The 21181-nt window shown below is 37.4% G+C and overlaps 1 protein-coding gene across 4 annotated transcripts in view; it reads left to right on the top strand.

The window, feature by feature from the left end:
- The window catches only part of GAS2 (growth arrest specific 2), a 169541-nt gene that overhangs the window by 25848 nt on the left and 122512 nt on the right, over window positions 1-21181 (top strand). For 3 of the 4 annotated variants that reach the window (XM_065937228.1, XM_065937225.1, XM_065937227.1), the window contains exon 2: window positions 11728-11892. In XM_065937228.1, the coding sequence (XP_065793300.1) occupies window positions 11748-11892 (145 nt within the window). In that variant the 5' untranslated portion in view covers window positions 11728-11747. Of the gene's footprint in view, window positions 1-3262; window positions 3459-11727; window positions 11893-21181 lie in introns of those variants that run through there. The other variant, XM_065937226.1, reaches the window with a different exon arrangement.

Raw genomic sequence — 21181 nt, 5'->3', positions numbered from 1 at the left:
TTGTTGGTTTCTGCTATAAGCTAGTCAGCCATAGTTATATATATATATATATATGTAATTATGTGTGTGTGTGTATGTATGTATAGATATGTATATGTATAGCTATATATATATATAATGTGTGTGTATATATATATATGTATATGTGTGTGTGTATATATATATATATCTTCCCTCCTGAGCCTCCCTTCCCTCCCCTCATCCCACCTCTCTAGGTCATCACAGAGTACCAGGTGTCCCCTGTGTTATTTAGCAGCTTCCTACTAACAATCTATTTTAAACATGATAATGTATATATGTCAGTGCTACTTTCTCAGTTCATCCCACCCTGCCCTCCCCTCACTGTGTCCAAAGTCCATTCTCTACTAGGTTCATCAGTAACATTTTTCTGGATTCCATAGATGGATGTTCATATATGATACTTGTTTTTCTGACTTACTTCACTCTGTATAAGAGGCTCTAGGTTCATCCACCTTCATTACAACTGACTCAGATTTGTTCCTTTTTATGCCTGAGTAGTATTCCATTGTATAAATGTACCACAACTTCTTTATCCACTCATCTGTCTGTGGACATCTAGGATGCTTCCATGTGCTAGCTGTTATAAATATTGCTGTGATGAAGACTGGGGTACACGTGTCTTTTAGAATTATGGTTTTCTCAGTGTGTATGCCCAGTAACGGGATTGCAGGTTCATATGGTAGATGTATTCCTAGTTTTTTAAAGAAAACTCCATACTGTTTTCCATAATGGTTGTATCAGTTTACATCCCCACTTATGCCATTTTGCTTCAAGAATGTATTTAGACACTTTTCACTCAGGTGAGACATTTGCTTCCTTGACCTTGACATGAGGGAAGTTATCATCGAATCACTAGGATTTCCTAAGATAAATGTGTTTAGGTTGAGAACAAGGCAAGAGAATTCTTGGACAAAAAGGTTTTCTGACAAATTTTTATAAGTGACTGGTTGGAATATATAAGTAGAAATTTGATTTTCAAAAACACAAAGATCAAGTGGAAAAAATCAAATGAAAATGGAACTTTGCTGCCTCTTCAGAAATCTTTTGTGTTACTTCACTTTTGTCACCAGAAGAATATTCAATATTCAGTGTCAACTCTTAGATACTAGGAGAGGAAATACATATTTCTCCTAGTATTTTTCTTTTGGCTTTTGCTCAAATGACAGAGGGTCTGATATAATGCAGAATTTAAAATGTAAAATACCTGGAAAAAAGAGGCATAGAAGGGGGTAATTTGAATGATGATCCTCTCCCAGTGCTCCTGACTGTCCCAAGTTGGATTTAACAAATTCCCTTAATCAACAAAATTATTGTCTTTGCACTTTACTTTTTAAAATATCAATATTGAATGATGTGACAGGAAAATTGATATACATAGTAGAAGAGAATCTGAGCTTTTGAAAATTTAGGTGTTAAACTTTTTAAACTCTTATATGCCTTGGAGATACTGAATTTATTGGCTTGTGATATTTTGATCATGAAAAATTGTCAAGGATGTTTGATTTTACTTAAATTTTATAGGTTTAGAAACAGTTCCTTGTTGGGGCTCTAGGAACACCCATATCTATCTGGTTAAATTTTGAAAAAATGTTATTTTGACAGTGATTACTCAAATTCATCAGTAATCCATTCTGTATGTTTTGTTGTTCTTGTTGAGGCATATGTAAGCAGTAAGGTAGGCCTTTTTATGATGCTGTTTCTCCTTAAAATGAGGAATGGCTTCCCTGCCCCGCTTTTATGGGGAAGCCCAAGGAGAAATCTGGAGCTAACTGCAATACCCAATTGAACTCAAATAAAAAGCCTGGAGTTCAGTTTCACCAAACTTTTCCATCTGTTTTCTCCCCTTCTTCATGATTTGCCCTGCTACTACAACCAAAGAACTGATGAAGTTTCTAGATGTTTTAGAGCAAATAACCATTTCCAGATGAAAGCAACAATATGTGCAAAATGCATTTTTCCAATTATATCTAAAATTATCCACATCACTTGGCTATTGTCCATGCACAGGTAGTTTCTATTTTGTGTATGTGAGGTGTGGGGGAGGTTGGGGTGGGGTGGTGGTGCATTGTGCTCTGTTGTGTTGGACTCTTTGCAGAGCCATGGACTGTGGAATCCATGGGGTTCTCCAGGCAAGAACACTGTAGTGGGTTGCCATGCCCTCCTCCAGGAGATCTTCCCAATCCAGGCATGGAACCCAGGTTTCCTGCATTGCAGGTGGATTCTTTACCCTCTGGGCCACCAGGGAAACCCAAGAACACTGGAGTGAATAACCTATCCCTTCTCCAGGAGATCTTCTCCACCCAGGAATCAAACAGGAGTCTCCTGCATTTGCAGGCGGATTCCTTACCAGCTGAGCTTCACCTTTTTAAGCATGGTATCCAAGACAAGATTAGAATACTTGTGCCATATCATCCTTGGATGGAGATGCTTGTGAAACTGATGAACATATGAACAACAACAACAAAAAGTGTGATCCTTTTCAGCAACATTACACGGAAAGGAGTAACTGGAGGGAATTAGAACCCTGAGTTCAAGAGGTCACATGCCTACTAGAGATGAAGGAGACGGACACTTGGACATCTGTCTGCTTCATAGGAAGACTTTTCATCTCAGAATAGTGCCCTAATAAACCATAGTTGGAGAAAATTGTCTGTGACATTCAACGTAATCCTGAGCCCAGGCTGAGAAAAGGAAGGGTGGAATTGTATTTCCTTGTGCGAAGCGAAAACAGCCGCCGTGAATAACAGCCTCTTATACAATCTGATATTTAAAGGGAATTGTAAGAAATCAAACTGTTCAATTTGGAACAAAGAGTGGCCGAAGTTACTGGAAAGCTCATGCCTCCGAGTCTGCAAAAATCACTGGCCAGGAAAGCAAAACTTTTCCAACACCCAATTTTAATATTGTGCTAAAGCCATTGACTGTGAAAAACCCCGAGTTAAATATGATCTCCACCCCCACCCTCCACCCCCGCCTCTCCCGCCCCCTTCTCTCTTAGGTTAGTGTTTGGGGGACCTGGAGGGGGCTGGAGCTTGGCCCCAACCTCGGAATTGCTGCCAAGGGCTTGTAATACAATCTCTCCCCGTTTGAAGGGTAAATCAGTGTCAACTGCGTTTGCTGTCCACCAGAAAAAGTAAGCATTTGACTTCCGCTCGGTCTGCGTGGACTGATGAAATGTAGGAAATCTGTTTCTGGCAGCGGGGCGGGGGTAAAAATCGTTTTCCCAAACAGCACCGAGAGGAGCCATCAGAGAAGTATGAAGAGGGGCCGTGCGGCTGGAGCTGCCGCCGCCGCCGCCGCCGCCGGGCTGCCTGGGTGCGGAGAGCCGCTGCTGCAGCACGCGCGCAGGGAGGGGGCCGGCCCCGAGACGCCGCGCCAGCCCAGCCCGCAGCCCCGGCGCCGCTGAGCGCCGCCAGCAGCCCAGCTCCGGACGCGGGGTGAGCAGGCGGGCGGGCCCCGCTCGCAGACGCCGCCGCCGCCGCCCCCTTGCAGCCGCGGTGCGCGCACTCTGCAGCCGAGCTCGGGGGACGGCGGGGGCGGTGGGGGCGTCCTGGCAAATAACCTCGGGGACGCGAATGGGAAGGGTGGCGAGCTGCGGACTGCGGGACGGGCTCTGGCGCTGGGTGGGTGATCACTGCGGTGGGGGACCCTCGGATTCCCCGGAAGCAACCATGTGGTCCTCAGCTCTATTGTGGAGGAGTCCCAGCGACCGCCGCCTAGAGAAACCCACGCTGGGGGCGGCTCAGCCAACCAGCGACAGAAGTAGGGACTTCTAATTAGCACGATCGTAAATGCACTCAGGCAGTCTCGCAGAAGGGTCTCTGTTTGCCTGCTCAGCGTTGAATCTCATGGAGGAGAGGAGGGCGGACGGGGGATGGTCTTAGTGGATTGATCCTGAGTGTTTTACTTGAGTCCAGGAGGATGGGATGGGAGGAAAGAGTGTGACACGCGCGATTTGGGTGATGCTGTGGCCCATTGATGAGTTTGACAGAGTTGAGCTTTTATTACGTGGGTAAACAAACGCTAGGTTAGTCTATGAATCAAGCCCCTTTGGGGAGATTTTTGCATCCAAAGAGCAAGGTTTTGGAATCTGGAGTTGTGTGGGGGAGCCAAGGAGCCAGCTTGGCTTTGGAAGCATTAACTATCCTATCAAGATTAAATTCTATAAGACGAATAAACTGCCATTAGCCTATACGGGGACTTGCCTGGGGGCTCAGATGGTAAGTCATCCGTCTGCAATGCGGGAGACCTGGGTTCGATCCCTGGGTTGGGAAGATCCCCTGCAGGAGGGTATGGCAACCCACTCCAGTATTCTTGCTTGGAGAATCCTCATAGACAGAGGAGCCTGGAGGGCTACAGTCCATGGGGTCGCCAAGAGTCAGTCGCGACTGAGCGACTAAACACACACAGACACACACACACACACACACACACACACACACACACACAGACACACAGACACACACACACACACACACACACACAACCTAGTCCAGACATTTCTACTGTCTTGAATATAGAGGAAACAAAAGCAGAGGTTAGCAGATTCTGTTTTCTACCTTATGGTATAATGCGGTTAGGAAGGGGGAGTGGTTGTCCATTTTTCTCCCATTAAACTTTTTGGAAATCAAAGCCTTTCCTCCCAACCACTCTTTTCATCTTCACCCTCTCAGCCCCTGCATCTTCAACCTCTTCCAGTCAAGCGTTTGCAAAGTTTTACCATCTCTCTTGTCATCTCCCTCTCCCCAAGATCCCACTCCAGCAAAGCCAGATCAACTCTGGGAGATCTTTGCCCAGGAAATAAGATCTGCATGTGCCAGAAACACCCATTAGGCCTCCTAGTGTTAAAGGCTCAGACAGGTCGGAGGTGCCAGCCAGGCAGAGGAAGTCCACCTTCCTTCCCCACCTATCCCCTGAGATTCACAGAGGCCAGGCTGAGAACCATCCCATCTGCTCACTGCCTTTCTCTCCCAGCCTCTTAGCAGTGTGGACACTGATTAACTCCAGCTGGAATCTGGTTTGCCCAGCCTGTCTTTGAAATTGATCAATGAGTTCCTTCTCAAGGAATGCTCCCCCCTAACTGTGGAGGAGGAGGAGGTGGTGACTGTGGTGGTCTTCTCCAACATGGGCATCCTGGTTCTCACTGCCTAAGACAAGGTAAGGGACAGAGATCTGAGGCATGGGACTGGCAGCCTTGGCAATGCGCACTGCAGCCTTTGCATAGACTCCCTGAGTGGACTCTGAAACCTTGCATTTCAGCTTCTGTGCTGCTAAACTTGGGGTCTCGTTCTTCATTTTAGCACTAACCACCATACTTTTGTGATGTGGACTGTGCTTTCCTGGGAAATCAATTCACAAGACACAATTTCATCTGGTGCAAAAGGTTGTGTGATTGCCACTGAGTTTCCTAGTACCTTGGTAGGAAATCTTAGTTAAACTTGCAGTTATGGCAAAATGTCAGGTCTTATATTTAAGTATGTTATGCATAATTTTAGAAAGTTGCTTCAAGCCCATAAGCCTGCTGTGTATTTATAGACTTTTGGAGCCTTTGGAAGGCCAAAGTTACCTTGGTTGAAACTAAACAATGAGACTCTAACAAATTTGTTTGCAGGGGGAGTTAAAACTGGAGCCATGGTAAGGTTATTTTGGTATCTTTGTGGTTTTGATATGGTGGTACAGAGATCCTGCTGTTACCTTTAATTTCTGCTAGACAGCCATCAAGATTTTCCACTCAGTGTTTTCTGACTAGAGAAAAGAACTGGAGAAAGGTAGAAAATATCTCTTGGCAAAAAGAGTAAGATGCCTGTGTAATGTTTCTGTCCTAAAGCTTTTCAGTCAAGTCAGTTGAGTTTTTACTTACGTTCTCCCCTTACATGAGAGTACATATATATTCAACAGAATGTAGAACTCTGCTAACTCTCAACTACGTTATAGTTATGGAAGACAAATCTTTTTTATTGCAAACAACACACAGACACACACACACAACAACATCTTTTTATGAATTAAAGTTCAACTTAGATGGATTTGGATGTAAGTCCTTAAATATCCTAATTGATTAATGACTTTCAGATGGCTTTCTATTCAAATAAAGTCTGAAATTTATCTGGTAGGAGTCCAAAAACTGGAGCTAAACTGTTTGAAAGAATGGTTTAGTAGAATTAAAAAAAAAAAACAGCAAAACTTTAAATATCTTTTATGCCAAGAAAATATAAGAAATTAATTCCCACTCAGTCTTAATTTTTTGGTCATGATTTGAGAAAGAATTATTATTGCAGGTGTACCATCATTTGGTTCAAGGCAAATCATCATGGGGCTGAACAGTAAGAAAGACACTCCTGAAAGAGAGTTAGCATTCTTTGAGTGTTAGCATATCCTAGCAGGAGGGCTTGGATAGGATACATTTAATGACTGTGACTAAATAGACTTGTTCCTTTGGCCAAAAGGTCTTAAGCCTACAGTCCCTTTTTAATTACCAGGAATTTGGCTGGTAAATCTAAGATCCATTTGAGTTTAAAGATTTCATTACATAATTAGAAAAAGTAGTAACAAGTGTCATTTTGCCTTAATGCTTGACAAGTTTTTCAATGCTTTTCAATTTCAGACAAGTTGCTCACTCCCCTTAGCCAGAAGTGAAGTTCCATTTACAAGATCTAAAATTACATTTCTGATTAAATTTTGGACTTTTCTCTATAAAATTTTGCATTCCTGACGTTGGTTGAGAATATATAGCTTTGTAGAGCTATTATTGGTCAGCCAAAATGAATCCCATAGATGTAAAGGACTCAGAATGATGAAAGAGCCATCTAGAGCCATCCTTGGTTGTTAATTCTTTGAGTTTAACTTGAAAGATAGCATTTTCTACGTTGGGAATTTTGAAGGGTGTTTGGTTTAAGGTGTTTTTATTTTATTTTATTTTTTCATTTTAAAAGAGTGTTATTGGCCTATCAACTTTGTTTTCATCATGCTTTACTCCTATAACACACAAAACTGACTAGATAGAAGTGAGGTCAATTCTCTAAATTAGAACAAAGGTGGCCTTTAGTGATAGGACCCCTGACTGTGGGTTCATTAGCACTCTGTTTTAAATGGCCACAGTTAGGCATCTCTGTGTGTGTGTGTTGGGGGGGGGTGACATCATGTCACATTTAATCTAAGAGATATGGCACTCCTCTATCTTAATGGCTTATAAGTCTTTGATGCTAAAATGAAGTGTAATATGTTACACTTCAAATTTGCTGTCAAAAATACATTTAAATTACCCATCTTGGAGCTCAACATTTCATTCATCATCTTGGGGTCTTCATACCTCTCAATATGAAGAAAAGTTGGGATTTTCAGTTATTTATGGTTTTATTTCACCAATACTTTATCTTCTTCTTTTTTTTTTTTTGCTGTACCATTCCTCTTGCAAAATCTTAGTTCTCTGACTAGGGATTGAAGCCTCACCCTCAGTACTGAAAGTGCAGAGTGGTAACCACTGGGACTGCCAGGAATTCTTCATCAATACTTTATCAGTTTTCATTTCTCCCCCCTTTGCTTTGTCTCTTCTTAGTGATTTAGAGTTCTGCAAAGTATCCCTATTTTGTTACAAAATTTCTTTCTTTTTAAAATAAGTCAATGGAAGCTTTATTTCGGCATCCTTCCTATGGTGATGATTTCAATTTAGCAAGTATCTGTTGAATATAAAATATACGCCAAATACTGACACAAATATTTCATTTTCACAAGTATATGTAGGGTGTTAGCCTCCATTATACATACTGGAAAACTCAAGTACAAAGAGAAAAAGTCACAGGGCTAGAAGAGAATTGAACAAATACTAAACAGCGAGGTGGTACAGCTAGTATTTGACCTCAGGACTTCTGATTCCAGCTCTAATATTCTATTAGTAAGGCTTCTTAACAGAGTTAAATATCAGACAGTAGGGGTATACTTATCACTTTGTTCTTATTTTTCTTTCTTTCCAATTTATTTTCCATGCAATATTATGATTTTTTTTTTATATAACATCAACAAAGACTAGAGAGATCAGAAACCATTTTGATTATAATCAAAGAACACCTCTAGGTGGCAAAAAAGTCTAGGTGACTTTTCTTCAGAGTCAAAACTGATGTCTTCAACTGGGATTCTGAAACAACAGACTAAACTGAGTCTTTAAACATGTGATATTTTACTTATGGAGTCATTAATTTTTTCTTCTTCCCCCTGGGCTAGTTCAAGTCTCATCATATTCATAATGATTATTCCAGAATCACTTCTATGGAAAGAAAGGAAAAAAAACACACACACACACACACATTCTTTGAAGAATTTTGTATTAAATTTCTGCATGTTTTTCCCTTTAAGTTTTATTTTTCTGAATTCCAAATCCTGAGGGTTGATTTATCCATTTTTCAATAGACCCATAAAGTTTGGAGAAGACATAGAAGAAGCTTTTGAATCCTTACTCCTTTTTTTCAAAGCATAGATTTTGCTTTGTATTACCAAAGTTACTTATCAAGTTTTAAAATATTTAGATTATAGAAATTTTAATAGTAACATCTTCCAGTATTTAGATATGTTCTGGAAAAAACTTTTTTCTTTCCTATCTTTGGAAGCTACCCCTTTGCATCTCTAGTGGTTTTCACATACTTTTGAATGTATTCAAAAGATCAGAGATGACCTTTTCCTTGTAATCTGTTCTTTGTGAGCTAATTCTACTCATTCAGATGGATTAAACATTTGTTGGAAATTATAAAACATTTATAATCCTGTAGTGATCTTTTTATCTGGATAATTTAAATTTATTTGACCTTTGCTTACCCCAATTTAATCCTTTCATTTGGAAACTGCTTCACCATGGGTAATTCTTTCACAGTCCAAATTTTGGTCCTGCTAGTTGGGTCCATGCCCATCTTTCCTATTCATATCTCAGCCTTATTTAAATCCAAGACCACCATGTAGTGACTCTCAGCTAAACCATAGAGTCAAGCCAAGTTTGATGGTGTTTGAAAATGTGAAAAAAGGATCAGAAGAATTTGGATGAAAATCCTAAGTTTTTTTCAAAAGGGACTTAAAAAAGAAGAGTTCCTTAAACAAGAGTCCCCATCTATGAGTGACTTTAGATGTCTACATATTTGGCATATGTTTAATCATTTAACTTCTATCAAATGCCAATTACCCACTAAACCTTCTTTCTCCACCTTTATCATCTGGGAAAATATAATTCTTTTTTTAAAAAATTTTTTATATAATTTTGATTATACACAAAGCAGCATTAACAAGCATTGCTGAATTATTGTTTTGACTTAATAATCATCTGTAAATATTAGAAGATAGTTTGAATTACATTTCTGGCAAAATACAGGGCAGACTACATGAGAAATAAATGTGCCACTGTCAAGGAAAATAAAAACTTCACTGTTTAGAAGTATTGAGGGGACAGATTTGTCCCTCTGGCTCATTGAAACTGTTACACGCCGTTAGGCTTACTGTAAACTATCCCTTGATGAATTCTCTGCTGGACAATGAGCTTAAGAATTTGAGGTGTCTTCTTGCTTTTACAAAGCAGAATAGGACTCTGATGCTTCAATGGAAGTTGCAGAGCCCATGATAGGATGTAGGTAAAGTTACTGAACTCCCACTTCTCACTTTCAGGAAAGTAGTGGGAGAGATTGTGTCTTGAGAAGAAAGGCATTTTAGAGGTAACCCTTTTAAGATTTCAATTAGTTATTTAAATGTATGAATCATGTGCTTAAATGTATTATTAAAATGTTTATTTCTGAGGCTAGCTTAGCTTGTAGGAATCCTAAACATGTACTGGGAGGTGTTTTGTTTTCCTGGGATTGGACCTATTTTTTAAAGAACAAGAGCAAAAATATTTTAGGTTTCTGGTTTAATCACAGGTTTTGGAGAAAACTTCTAGGACTTTATATGAATAATGTCATGATAAACTGCAAAAGAAAATAGACAATTGCAATATCCTGGCACCTATAATGACAAATGACAATTTAATAGAATAGGGCAAGATGTGTTAAAATATTGCACATTTTCACTAGTTACCACTTTAGAGATTTATAGAAGATATTTTCAAAGAAAATTTACAGTAATTCTTTTTTTTGCAAAAAAAAAAGATTATTCAGAGCATAATTTGTTTGGAAATGAAATTGTGCTTTTAAATTACATGTTGATGACACTTTTTAGGTATTTACTCGTGCTCCCAGCAGCCTCTTCTAGGGCTACAGCAAAACGTTTGGAAGACCATCACATTTTACATTTTTGTGAATACCAATGTCTTATTTTTTTTTTAAGCTGTCTTTAAAAGACAAAAATTAACCTAGGCTGAGAAGTGTTTGAGATTAATTGGAAAAGAATGCTATGTAAAGTTTCAAATTTTAAAACCAACATGGATATATACAACTTATACCAGTAAACTTAAAGTACCACTAGTAATAAATACAGTTGAAAACCCCATTATAGCATATAAAATTTACTTCTTGCCAGTTGCAAACATTTTCATTTTATTCAGTCATAATACATTTGGTTATTTTATAGGCACTATTTGCATGTAGAATGGAGTTCAACACATAGTTAAACTTATGAGTTTATTACTTTACTACCCCATTATTATATCTATAGTCTTAGCTTGTATAAATAATGCAAAAAATGAATGTAGTGTTACATTCAAGGCCAAGTATATATTCATACATTTTTTTCCCCTGCAACCCACTTTGAGGACTGTGTTACTCATAGGTGAGTGAATTTATTTCTTGTTGTGTAGATATATGTAATTACTTTTACACTAAAGATGATTACAAATAAACCTGGTATGCAACACTTATGAAGTGGGAAGGTACAAAGTAAGACAAAAGAAAACCTGTGATGGTGTTTATTAGAATTAAGGTGCAATTCCTGAATTATAATATGGGTACTTGATGACACTATTATCAAATGTGTCATTCAGAAAACAGTAATGGTCTTAGAGTATGAAGACCCAAGTTCAAACCTGACTCTTCCATGATCCAACCATATGATTTTGGTTGTCACCATTCTTCTTTGGGTTTTGTTTCCATTAACTATATATGCATACTTATGGCAGATTCATGTTTTTGCAGCAGAAACTAACACACCATTGTAAAGCAATTATTCTTCAATTAAAAATTTTTAAAAAAATCGCAAGCTCCCCTGTGTCCAACCCAACTCTTTTAAAGTGTAAATACATGATTGCTTGGCCATCTGTGAAGAACCGAGTACTATGCTTAATCTCATAGGTAATAGTTTGAAGAGCAGTGATCATATGTTGATAAGAAATTTTCTAAATACTGTCATTGCTAGTATTCAGTCCTAAAATTCTGTGGAAATTTATGGCTTCAAAAATTAACCCAAACAATGGAGGTTTACAATTTGGATACCAAAATTTTAATGGAATTTCTTGCTTTCAAAACTGACTTTTTTCCAGACATAAGGTTTTACACAAGCATAGAGCTTACTGTTTGATTTTTCTATTTGACCTTTGATTGCTGGTGTTTCTGATCAAGTAGTTGGTCAAAACCGACAAGGGCTAGTACTGATAGAGCAAACAGTGTTTCTTGGGGGGTTAACAAGTAATAACCTGACTTGTCATCCAAGCGTCTGCAGATCCTGTTCCTTACTGTGCCATTTTTAGCAAGATTTTAACAAGAGAAGTCTGTATAAAAAGCAATTGCTCTTTTGTTTCCAAAACAGGTATTACAAGTGGATAAATAATGTGCACTGCTCTGAGCCCAAAGGTACGCAGTGGACCTGGCCTTTCTGATATGCATCAGTATAGCCAGTGGCTGGCTAGCAGACATGAAGCTAATTTGCTGCCGATGAAAGAAGATCTGGCCTTGTGGTTAACCAACCTGTTAGGTAAGGTTATGAGACCTCGTTTTGTCAGCAAAGATAACACGTTTATTCCCCTACTCCTGTAATATCCTTCTCCTAAGCATGTGACAGCACCTTAGAAAGAAAAACTCATCAGTTTCATATTGCCTCTGGGATACCTGAAGCATATGGAAAATTTAAATGAATTTCCCAATGTCTCTTACATTAACTGTGCCTAGTTATTCCAATATAATGCACTGAAATGTGGAACTGTGTGATCAAATTGCTTATTTTATCTACACGCTTGCTGATCTGATTTATTTTTACTTTTCTTTCATGCAACTAGGCAGTTTGGCCTATTCTTTTGACACTGCACATGAGCCACAGTCTGTGAAATCTGGTTTCTAAAACTTGACTTCTTTGCTCTCGTTTTATAATACATCTGTTGTTTAGTCGATAAGTCATGTCCAACTCTCTAAAACTGCTGAAAACCCAGACTCTGGAACAATGACTTCTCTCCTTTGTCCAAATGAGCTGACTGGAGTCATCCAACCTTGAACTAGAATTTTTCTTTTCATTGCACTTTTATTTTTAAATACTTTTCCAAAAGGACTGTCTTTGAGAAAAATACTGCCTCATGCTAAGGCTGCATCTTTTTTTCTGTTTTGTTTGTACTGTGCTGGCATAGTCATAGAATACAGTTTCAACCATGTGCAAAGTAGAATCATACCGTTAAAGGGTCATCATATAAAACATACTATTTCACTAGTAATTTTTCACAGAGGACAAAATTGATGTAAGCCCTGAGAGAAGTATCCTTATAGAGTTCATAAGATATGAGGTTTGAATATTGAATATACATAGGATTTGCATGGTGCTTTATCATTTACAGAAAGGATTTCACCAACATGACCTTATTATTGAAAGGATTCCTTCAAGGTAAGTGTTGTTATTCTCACTTTCTAGCCCCTGAAATGAAAGAGTTTAAGAGAAGAGCACGCTGTGGATCTGAAATTTTAACAAGGTTTGGTGAGGTTTGAGCTCACTTTAGCAAGATTTTTGTTTTTGCTCACCATGGCTCTGGATTTTTATGCTGCTTTTCATTTTTTAAGCCTTTATTCTAGACTTGGATATTTCCTTTTTCCTCACGCTTTTGACAGTTTTATGTCATCTAACCAGAGCTACCACATATAGAAATGCAGGTGGTATCTTTTGTGAGGACGCCTAATTAAGGGGTGAGAGGAGAAATGTAGAAGGCGTCCTTAACATCCATCATGCCCCAGAAATACCCTTCACTGTGCTATGGAACTGTATCCACCAGAATGAAGGGCCATCTTTCATTTATTCAAGGGAAAAGCATTTATCTCCATTATACAGAGGAACTCAATTTAACTTAAACAGATGGGTTTCCTTCCTCTTTTGTGTGTTCACTGATTATTGTTATATTAGCATTTTATTGACTTCAAGCTGTTTTCAGATATGGGCTCTCACAAGCATGGCAGTATATAAAGTAAGGCACAGACTTGGAATAAACTGCCTGTGTTTGAACCCCAGATCTGCCAATTACTAGCAGTACAACCTTGGGCAAGTTATTTAATCACTGTGCTTCAGTTTCCTCATTTATGAAGTGGTAATGAGAGTAGGTTGCAGTGAGATTAAATAATTATATGTGCACTACTGAGAATAGTGCCTGACATAAACTCTATGTGTGGTGGTGTTATGCCATTTATTCAGTCTGGTGATACAATTAATTTGATCTGGTGAGTAAGTTCATTCATTTATTCAACAAATATTTGAGTATGTAGCAGCATAATGTATAATTTGAATAAAATGGACTCTGGAATCAGAATGCTTGAATTCAAATCTCATTTCCATCACTTACTAGCTTTGTGATACCAGACAAGTATCTGAATGCACTGTGCTTGGGTTTTGTCATCTGTTAAGTAAGTGTAATAGTAGTACCAACCTCAGGAGGACTGTTGTAGAGTCAGCTGAGATCATCGGTTTTAGAGCAAGGTCTGGCGTATAGTAATCAGCTAACTATGGCAAATACTAGCTATTGTGTTCATTCTATTGCAGCACAGTCTTCTGAGTACTGGAGGGTGGAGTGGTGATTAGGAATAGGCAGAGTGCCTGTTCTTATAGAGCTTGGAGTAGATTGAATATGAAATTAATATTAAATAAGTGACAATGAATAATTAACTGGATTTGCTATAAACTGTGTAAGATATAGGTTGTAATAAGAATGTAAAAGCAAGGAGGTGGGAGTGAGGCAAATAAACAAATAAGGGCTTGGGGAAATCCTTTTTAAGGGGCTTCCCTGTTGGCTCAGACAGTAAAGAATCTGCCCGCAATGCCAGAGACCTGAGTTCAATCCCTGGGTTGGGAAGATCGCCTGGAGAAGGGAATGGATACCCACTCCAGTATTCTTGCCTGGAGAATCCCCATGGACAGAGGAGCCTGGAAGACTACAGTCCAGGGAGTTGTAAAGAGTCAGACACGACTGAGTGGCTTTTACTTCACATATTGGAAACTGAGATCTAAAGAATAATTAATAGCTAAGCAGACAAATCATGGGAAAGAGCCTGGTCAGAGAGAATGGGATGTGTGGGATAGGAAGGAGTTTGGTGCATTGGAAGGACAGAATGAAAGCTTGTGTCAATGGCATGGATTCAAGGAGAGGGGCAGGGAGATATATGAGATTTGTTGGAGCTAGAGCATATACTGCTTTGAAGACCAAGTTGAGGAGCTTATAATTTATTGCGTGATCAGTGAGGAGTCCCTGAAATGTTCTAGGCAGAGAGAAATCATGATTAATTATAGCCTGATTACACAGGTATGCTTCAAAGTCCCATGATTTTTCATCAGAAGCATTTTATTTGGTGAATGTGATCATTTACAAAGTAGCTTGATCAGTGTGAGAAGCCCAAGACAGCCTCAAAGAATAGAGAGTCAGTGTATGTGTAATGGAAATATCCTTGGACTAAAAGTCAGGAGACCTGGCTTCTAACTGGGAGTCAGGAGACCTGGCTTCTGGTTCTGGCTCTGGCACTTGGTAGGAAACTTGCCCAAAGTCACTCAGCTATCTTTTCTGGGCTCGGTGTCCCCAACCATAAAATGAAGGGATTGGAGTAGACGATCTCTAATGTCCATTCCAGTTCCAAAAGTCTAAGTTTCCAAGAAATCCATCTCTTAAGACCCAGTTTAAAATCACCAATAGGCATAAACAAGGAGAAACAAATTTACATAAATGAATAATCATTCTTTTAAAGCATAAGAAGGCTAATATTTTCAATACTAGTTGTTGGTAACACAAAAGCAACCAATAGCTTGTGAAATTTTCTCAGAAAAAAAAAATCTTAAAAGAATCTCAAAGTACTACCTTCTGTTAACTTGAATTTATAAAAGTAGAAAATAATAGATTTTAAGTAAATATCCTCATGGTAACTTGGAAAGTAGACCAAGAGCTTGAGATTATTTAAAACGAAAAAGCATTCAGAGGTAATAAAATACATTATGTTCTAGAATGGTGATAATAAGGAAGGGAGAAAAATATATGGCTATGATACAAGATATTTTTATTACACATAATAGATACAATTAACATTCATATATTTTAGAATTATTTTTAGGATTATTTTTCCTAGTCATTTTGTCACCTCAGAAATATTTGCAAATTTTATTATACAACCTTCTTTCAATTTTTAATTTTTATCTTCTTAAAGGTTAGGGATTGTTGGTTGAAGCCTAGAGACAGAAGGTTGAAAGTAGTTTCAGAATTCATCTGATATCCCAATAAAGCACTGAATTTTTTGGTGAGGTAGAAATTCACATACTAAATTAAAGATTTTAACAAGATTTTATGATAGCAGTTTGGACCTTACTTGTGGAAAGATTTCTTATTTCTTTTTAGTAATACTTGACTAAACTGTAACTTTTTTTCTTCCTTGTATTTCAATAAATATTGATGATATTCTGAATTCAAATTTTTTGTTCCTACATATCAAGTGTCCATTAAAAGATGGAGTTTCTTAAAGAACACTCATTTTGCATTCAGGTTTTTGGGTGGATAAAAATTATTTGATAGAGAAGAAAGTTGTTTCACTGACTCATAGGCCAAATTTAAAATTTATGCCATAAAGTAACAATAGCAAATTTGCAATAGCTAATTTTTAGACTAAAATTAGACTAAAATTAGGTGGTGCAGTGGTAAAAGAATCTGCCTGTCAATGCAGGAGACACAGGTTTGATCCCTGGGTTGGAAAGATCCCCTGGAGCAGGAAATGGCAACCCACTCTAGTATTCTTGCCTGGAAAATTCCATGAACAGAGGAACCTAATGGGCTACAGTCCATGGGGTAACAAAAAGTCAGACACAACTAAGCATGCACATATAATGGCAGACTAAAAATTTTATATTATGATATAAACCTGTCTTATGATACTGAAGATGAATAAATTATCATAATAGTTAAGATTTGTTTATGGGGTAGCATACCAGTCTCATTCATGAGAAAATTACCAGGTGATATTTACTGACTATTCCTAAATCTTTGTAATCCAAGTATGGCTTCTAATACCTTGCATTGTGGAGTTTTATGACCAATATTTATAAAAGACAGCAAAAGAAACCTGAAGCAAAAGAATCATCTGGCCATTATCCCTTGCTATATATTAAATATACACATTTGATTTTTATTTTAGGCTTTCTGTTTTTGTTATTTTTGTTCATGATTTGTTAATTAACTATGTCCTTCAGACATATTTGAACATTAAATGATTATACAAAAAAACCTTGGGGAAAGACTTGTCACTTTGAGTAAGCAGTATGTTATTAAATTAATAGCCCCAGATTATAGTAGCTACTTATCATTTAAATAAATGAGACACGTTCTATGTATTTCATAATTTTGGGGCTTAGGCTTCCCTGGTGACTCAGTGGTAAAGAATCTGCCTGCAATGGAGGAGACACAGGAGGCACGGGTTTGATCCCTGGGTGGGGAAGGAAGATACCCTTGAGGAGGGCATGGCAACCCACTCCAGTATTCTTGCCAGAAAATCCCATGGGCAGAGGAGCCTGGCGGGCTGTGAGTAGGACACAGCTGAAGCTACTGAGCATGCATGCACGCATCATTGTTGATGGTCTACTGAAGACACACTAACATAAATGTTCTCAAATTATTCATTTAATTTGTATTTCTTTGATCATTTGAAAATGATGGTCTACCTTTATCCTCAATTATTTGTTTAATAACACCACATGAATCACATGTGAGTATACTTTTGAGAAAAGATTATAGGTGTTAAACATCACAGAAATTGATATTGTTCTTAAGGATTTTAAATTGTTAGAATATAGGCATATATGTTTGGATATACGCACGATTTTGAGTAAATCAAAAGATATATTACAAGTCAAGTTAAGCTAAATTGATTTTACTTATAATTAGAAATGCATTATGACAGTTGATGTTATAGTGATTTCCCTTTTCTTAGACTTTCCTACATGCACATAAAAGAAAATTCAGTTGTTATATGCATACTGTGATCAATATATTGGGTTGGCCAACAAGTTTGTTTGTGTTTTTCTGTACCATCTAATGAATGATGGTACAAAAACCTGAATGAACTTTTTGGCCAACCTATTTTAATAGTTTTATTTTTTTCCAGTTATTTCTAAAAATCCCATTTTTAGCATTAAAAAGCTAAGCACCTATTTAGTGGAGTTGCTGCTGTCTAACAAGGTAGGAAGAGCTCCCTTTTCTTTTTTCATAAAGCCATTTTACTAAGTATTTATCCTGCAGAGAGCTCATATTCTTGATGTAGTCAATAAAAATTCCTTAGGAAAGGTGGTGTCTTATGCTAGTGCAGAAGTATAAAGAATCAAGTTTATGTTAACAAGTTGGCACCTTTCAGAGCAGTCACTCCCTAATTCTTTTCACCCAACTTTTCCAATGGAAGTGACTCTGTCTTTTCTTGATACAAATGAGGGGTAGACTTTGAATCTATGTGGAGCGGGTGCGGATCTAGGGTTTCTGGGTATAATCAATCATTTCCTATCTTAGAACCTTTACATTTCAGTCTCAAAATACTAATTTGCGTTAAGATAGCAGACGAGTTGCTTTGAGTTCTCTTAATTGGAGAAGTAGACCATGATTGAGAGGTGCCGTGGAGATTGGAGTAGAATTTGATCATATCTGGGTCATCCTTAAGATAAAATATACCGGTTTTCTTATGCAGTGAATCAGGCTACATATCAGAGCATGCATGTGTTTATGTTAAGTTGCTGCGGTCATGTCTGACTCTTTGTGACCCTGTGAACTGTAGCCTATCAGGCTTTTCTGTCCATAGGATTCTCTAGTCCAGAGTACTGGAGGGTTGCTATTTCCTACTCCCAGGGGATCTATCCAACCCGAGATGGAACCTGGGTCTCTCATGTCCCCCTGCAGTGGCAGGTGGGTTCTTTACCACTAGCGTCGCATAAAAAGCCCGTCCATATCAGAGCATGCCTAAATGGTATTCTCCGTCATTCACCAGTCTGAAAGGTGGATTGCTGTTCATTTCTCCGCACCTCTATCTTCAGCCCCACTCTGTTTTTTTCTGAGGGAGTTTCTAGAGAGAAAGATTCTGTGAAGTTTTCTACAAAGAAAAAGACAGCTGCATTAGAGAGAATGCACTATTATAGGAAGTAATCATTTGTATCTTTAGCAAATATTTAACTAACCAAGCACGGTGGTTAAGAACATAGACTCTATAACTAGACTACTTGGGTTAAAGAGCCAGATTCACTGTGTGAGCTTAAGCAAGTTATTTAATCTAAATACATCAATTGCATCATCTGTAAAATAGACACTGTATAAACACTCTACAGTTTTGTGAGATTAAAAACATGAATGCATGTAAAGTGTTTGACATATAGTGAGAACTCAAATGTTAAATATCATTATTAGATGCTGTCATATTTTAGGGAACTGCTAACTTACCAGGAGGAAAACATTCTTTCCTAGCAAAATAAAAGGTAAAAGTGATAATCTTTATGGAAATGATGGCTAGCACACATTTCTGGGAGAAATACACTTGTATGTGCAAGTATGTGTGCTATTTTAGTTACCTGACAAAATATTTCAGGTAGATGATTATTTCATATCACTGTGCCCTCATATTTTAAGAGGAAGTGACTGATCACAATATTTAACCAACCTCTCTGATCTCTGCCTGCTGGCACGCTGTCGGTCATGACTGAACTGATGGTGTGAAGATCAAAATCCAGAATTGTGAACCCAGAAAGTAAAGACATTTCTTCTAGACTTGGCTATTTTGGGTTAAACTTCAAGTCAATAATATAGAGGACCCAGTGTGGGCTGGTACTCCACCATGATTTAATTGTATCTATTCATTACCCCTTCTTTCACTAATTATACAAAAAAAAAAAAAAAAAAAAAAACCACAAAAACCAAAGCAACATGGAAAGATAGGGTTGGGGGAGAAATAAGTCTATGATACTAGAATCCTACTGTTTCTAGTATGCATTGTGTAATGTCTCAAGCCAGCTACACAATTTATATTAAAGATCTGGTTCTGCCTAACAGATTTAACTTTGTATAATTTTCACTTGAGAAATTGTTATTAGTAATTCATAGTCTATTCTGTTGGATTTGTTGTGATTAAATTTAGCCAACTTTATATTCTGTTTTTAAAATATTTTTGGTAATATTAATGTAAAAAGTATGATAATATATCATCCCATATAAGGATTATAATTGATTTCTTAAAATTATACACTATATTTAAAATATATATTTTATGATTCTTAATTGTTGGATGGAAAATATGTTATATGTGAAGGTTAAAAAAAATCCTCTGCTTGCATTTTTCCTTCATTTGAGTCATACATTTCAACTATAAAGTATGTAATAGTGTCTGCTTTAGCCAAAAAAAAAAGTCCCACCTTTTGGAGCTATAAAATATACAGAATTGAAAGCTGGCACCTAATATATTTTTCATTAGGTACAGATGTTCAATGTAAAATTCCTCGAATATTCTTAAAAAGCAGGATAACAAAAATTTTTTCAGGTATAATTCAGAAAAATTAAACATCATACCTTTTGGTAAATTGCTAATGACTTTTTAATGAATGTCATTTTTCTTTTTATGACTTAGAAGTTCTTTTAAATTTACTGTACCCTTGTCACTTAACATTATAATAGAATCTTTAAGTTTAGGTAAAGTTTACCTTCTTTACCTTGACATACTAAAAAAAATATTTCTAGTATTTATTTTTTATGCTTGCTTGTAAAATAACTTTCTTATTATTGTTAGAAAATGCAATCCAATATGGTGAATATATAATAAAAATTCTGTATTGCTGGTTTTTTGTATCTTGAGACTGCTACTTTAATTCCTTAATTGAGTTGAACTGCATACAATTTTGAAATAGTAATAGTTCTGTATAGACTATCTCTGTGGTGAGTATTTAGAGCTACTGATGTTTTGCCACCTGCAGAAATCATTATCCTAACTGAGGGCTAAAATGTGAACTATCCAGTAGGGAAAAAAGAGCATAAAAAAAGTAATTCTTTTTCCTCTTTCACCTGCCCTTCCCCCCCAAACTATAAAAAAAAATCATTTAAAACAGATGTTTCTTAAAGACCAAATAAATTAGATATTGTGAGTTTAACTTTAAGCCCGTAGTTTATCTCTTGTTCCAGTTGGTTTATATTTATCTTAAGTGTTCGCAGAATTGAGCTACATACATTTTTCTCAAGATAAAATGTAATCCTATGACTCTCAGTGTAAACCTTTAAAATACCTCCTTTTTATTTTTTTGCTTTAACTTAGCTAATTTTCACAAAAATAATACCCAACACTTTCTCAGAGTTTTGCAAGAGCTTGTTTCTTCACTTGTTAATTCACATGCCCACTGAACAAATTTACTAGGTGCATTCTATGTAAGTACCATTCTGCTTACCTCTTTAGGAACACACATACAAAAAGATAACATACCTCAAAAGGTTTTTAATGTGCTGCTGATGACAGTAACTTTATGCAAAACATTTCAGTCATAAAGGAAGTTTGATGAGTGTCAGACTGAGTGATGCTCATGAGTATGAACATATAGAAAGGTGATCAATTGTATGCTCGGAGAATCTCTCTGGATTTCTGATTAAAAGTAGAATTTGGCTAGGCAGATAAAAGATAAGGGGGTGTTGCAGGCAGGGGCCATGCCTGGAACAAAGGCATCAGAGTGGATATGGCAAGGTCTGCTAATGGACCTGGGAAGCAGGGTGCAGACCAGGAGCAGGGTGTAAGGAAGTTCAAATAGAAAGGTGGACTAG

The sequence above is a fragment of the Muntiacus reevesi genome, chromosome 5 (assembly GCF_963930625.1).
Source record: "Muntiacus reevesi chromosome 5, mMunRee1.1, whole genome shotgun sequence".
Classification (NCBI taxonomy): Eukaryota; Metazoa; Chordata; class Mammalia; order Artiodactyla; family Cervidae; genus Muntiacus; species Muntiacus reevesi.
This window is presented reverse-complemented; position numbering and strand designations above follow the sequence as displayed.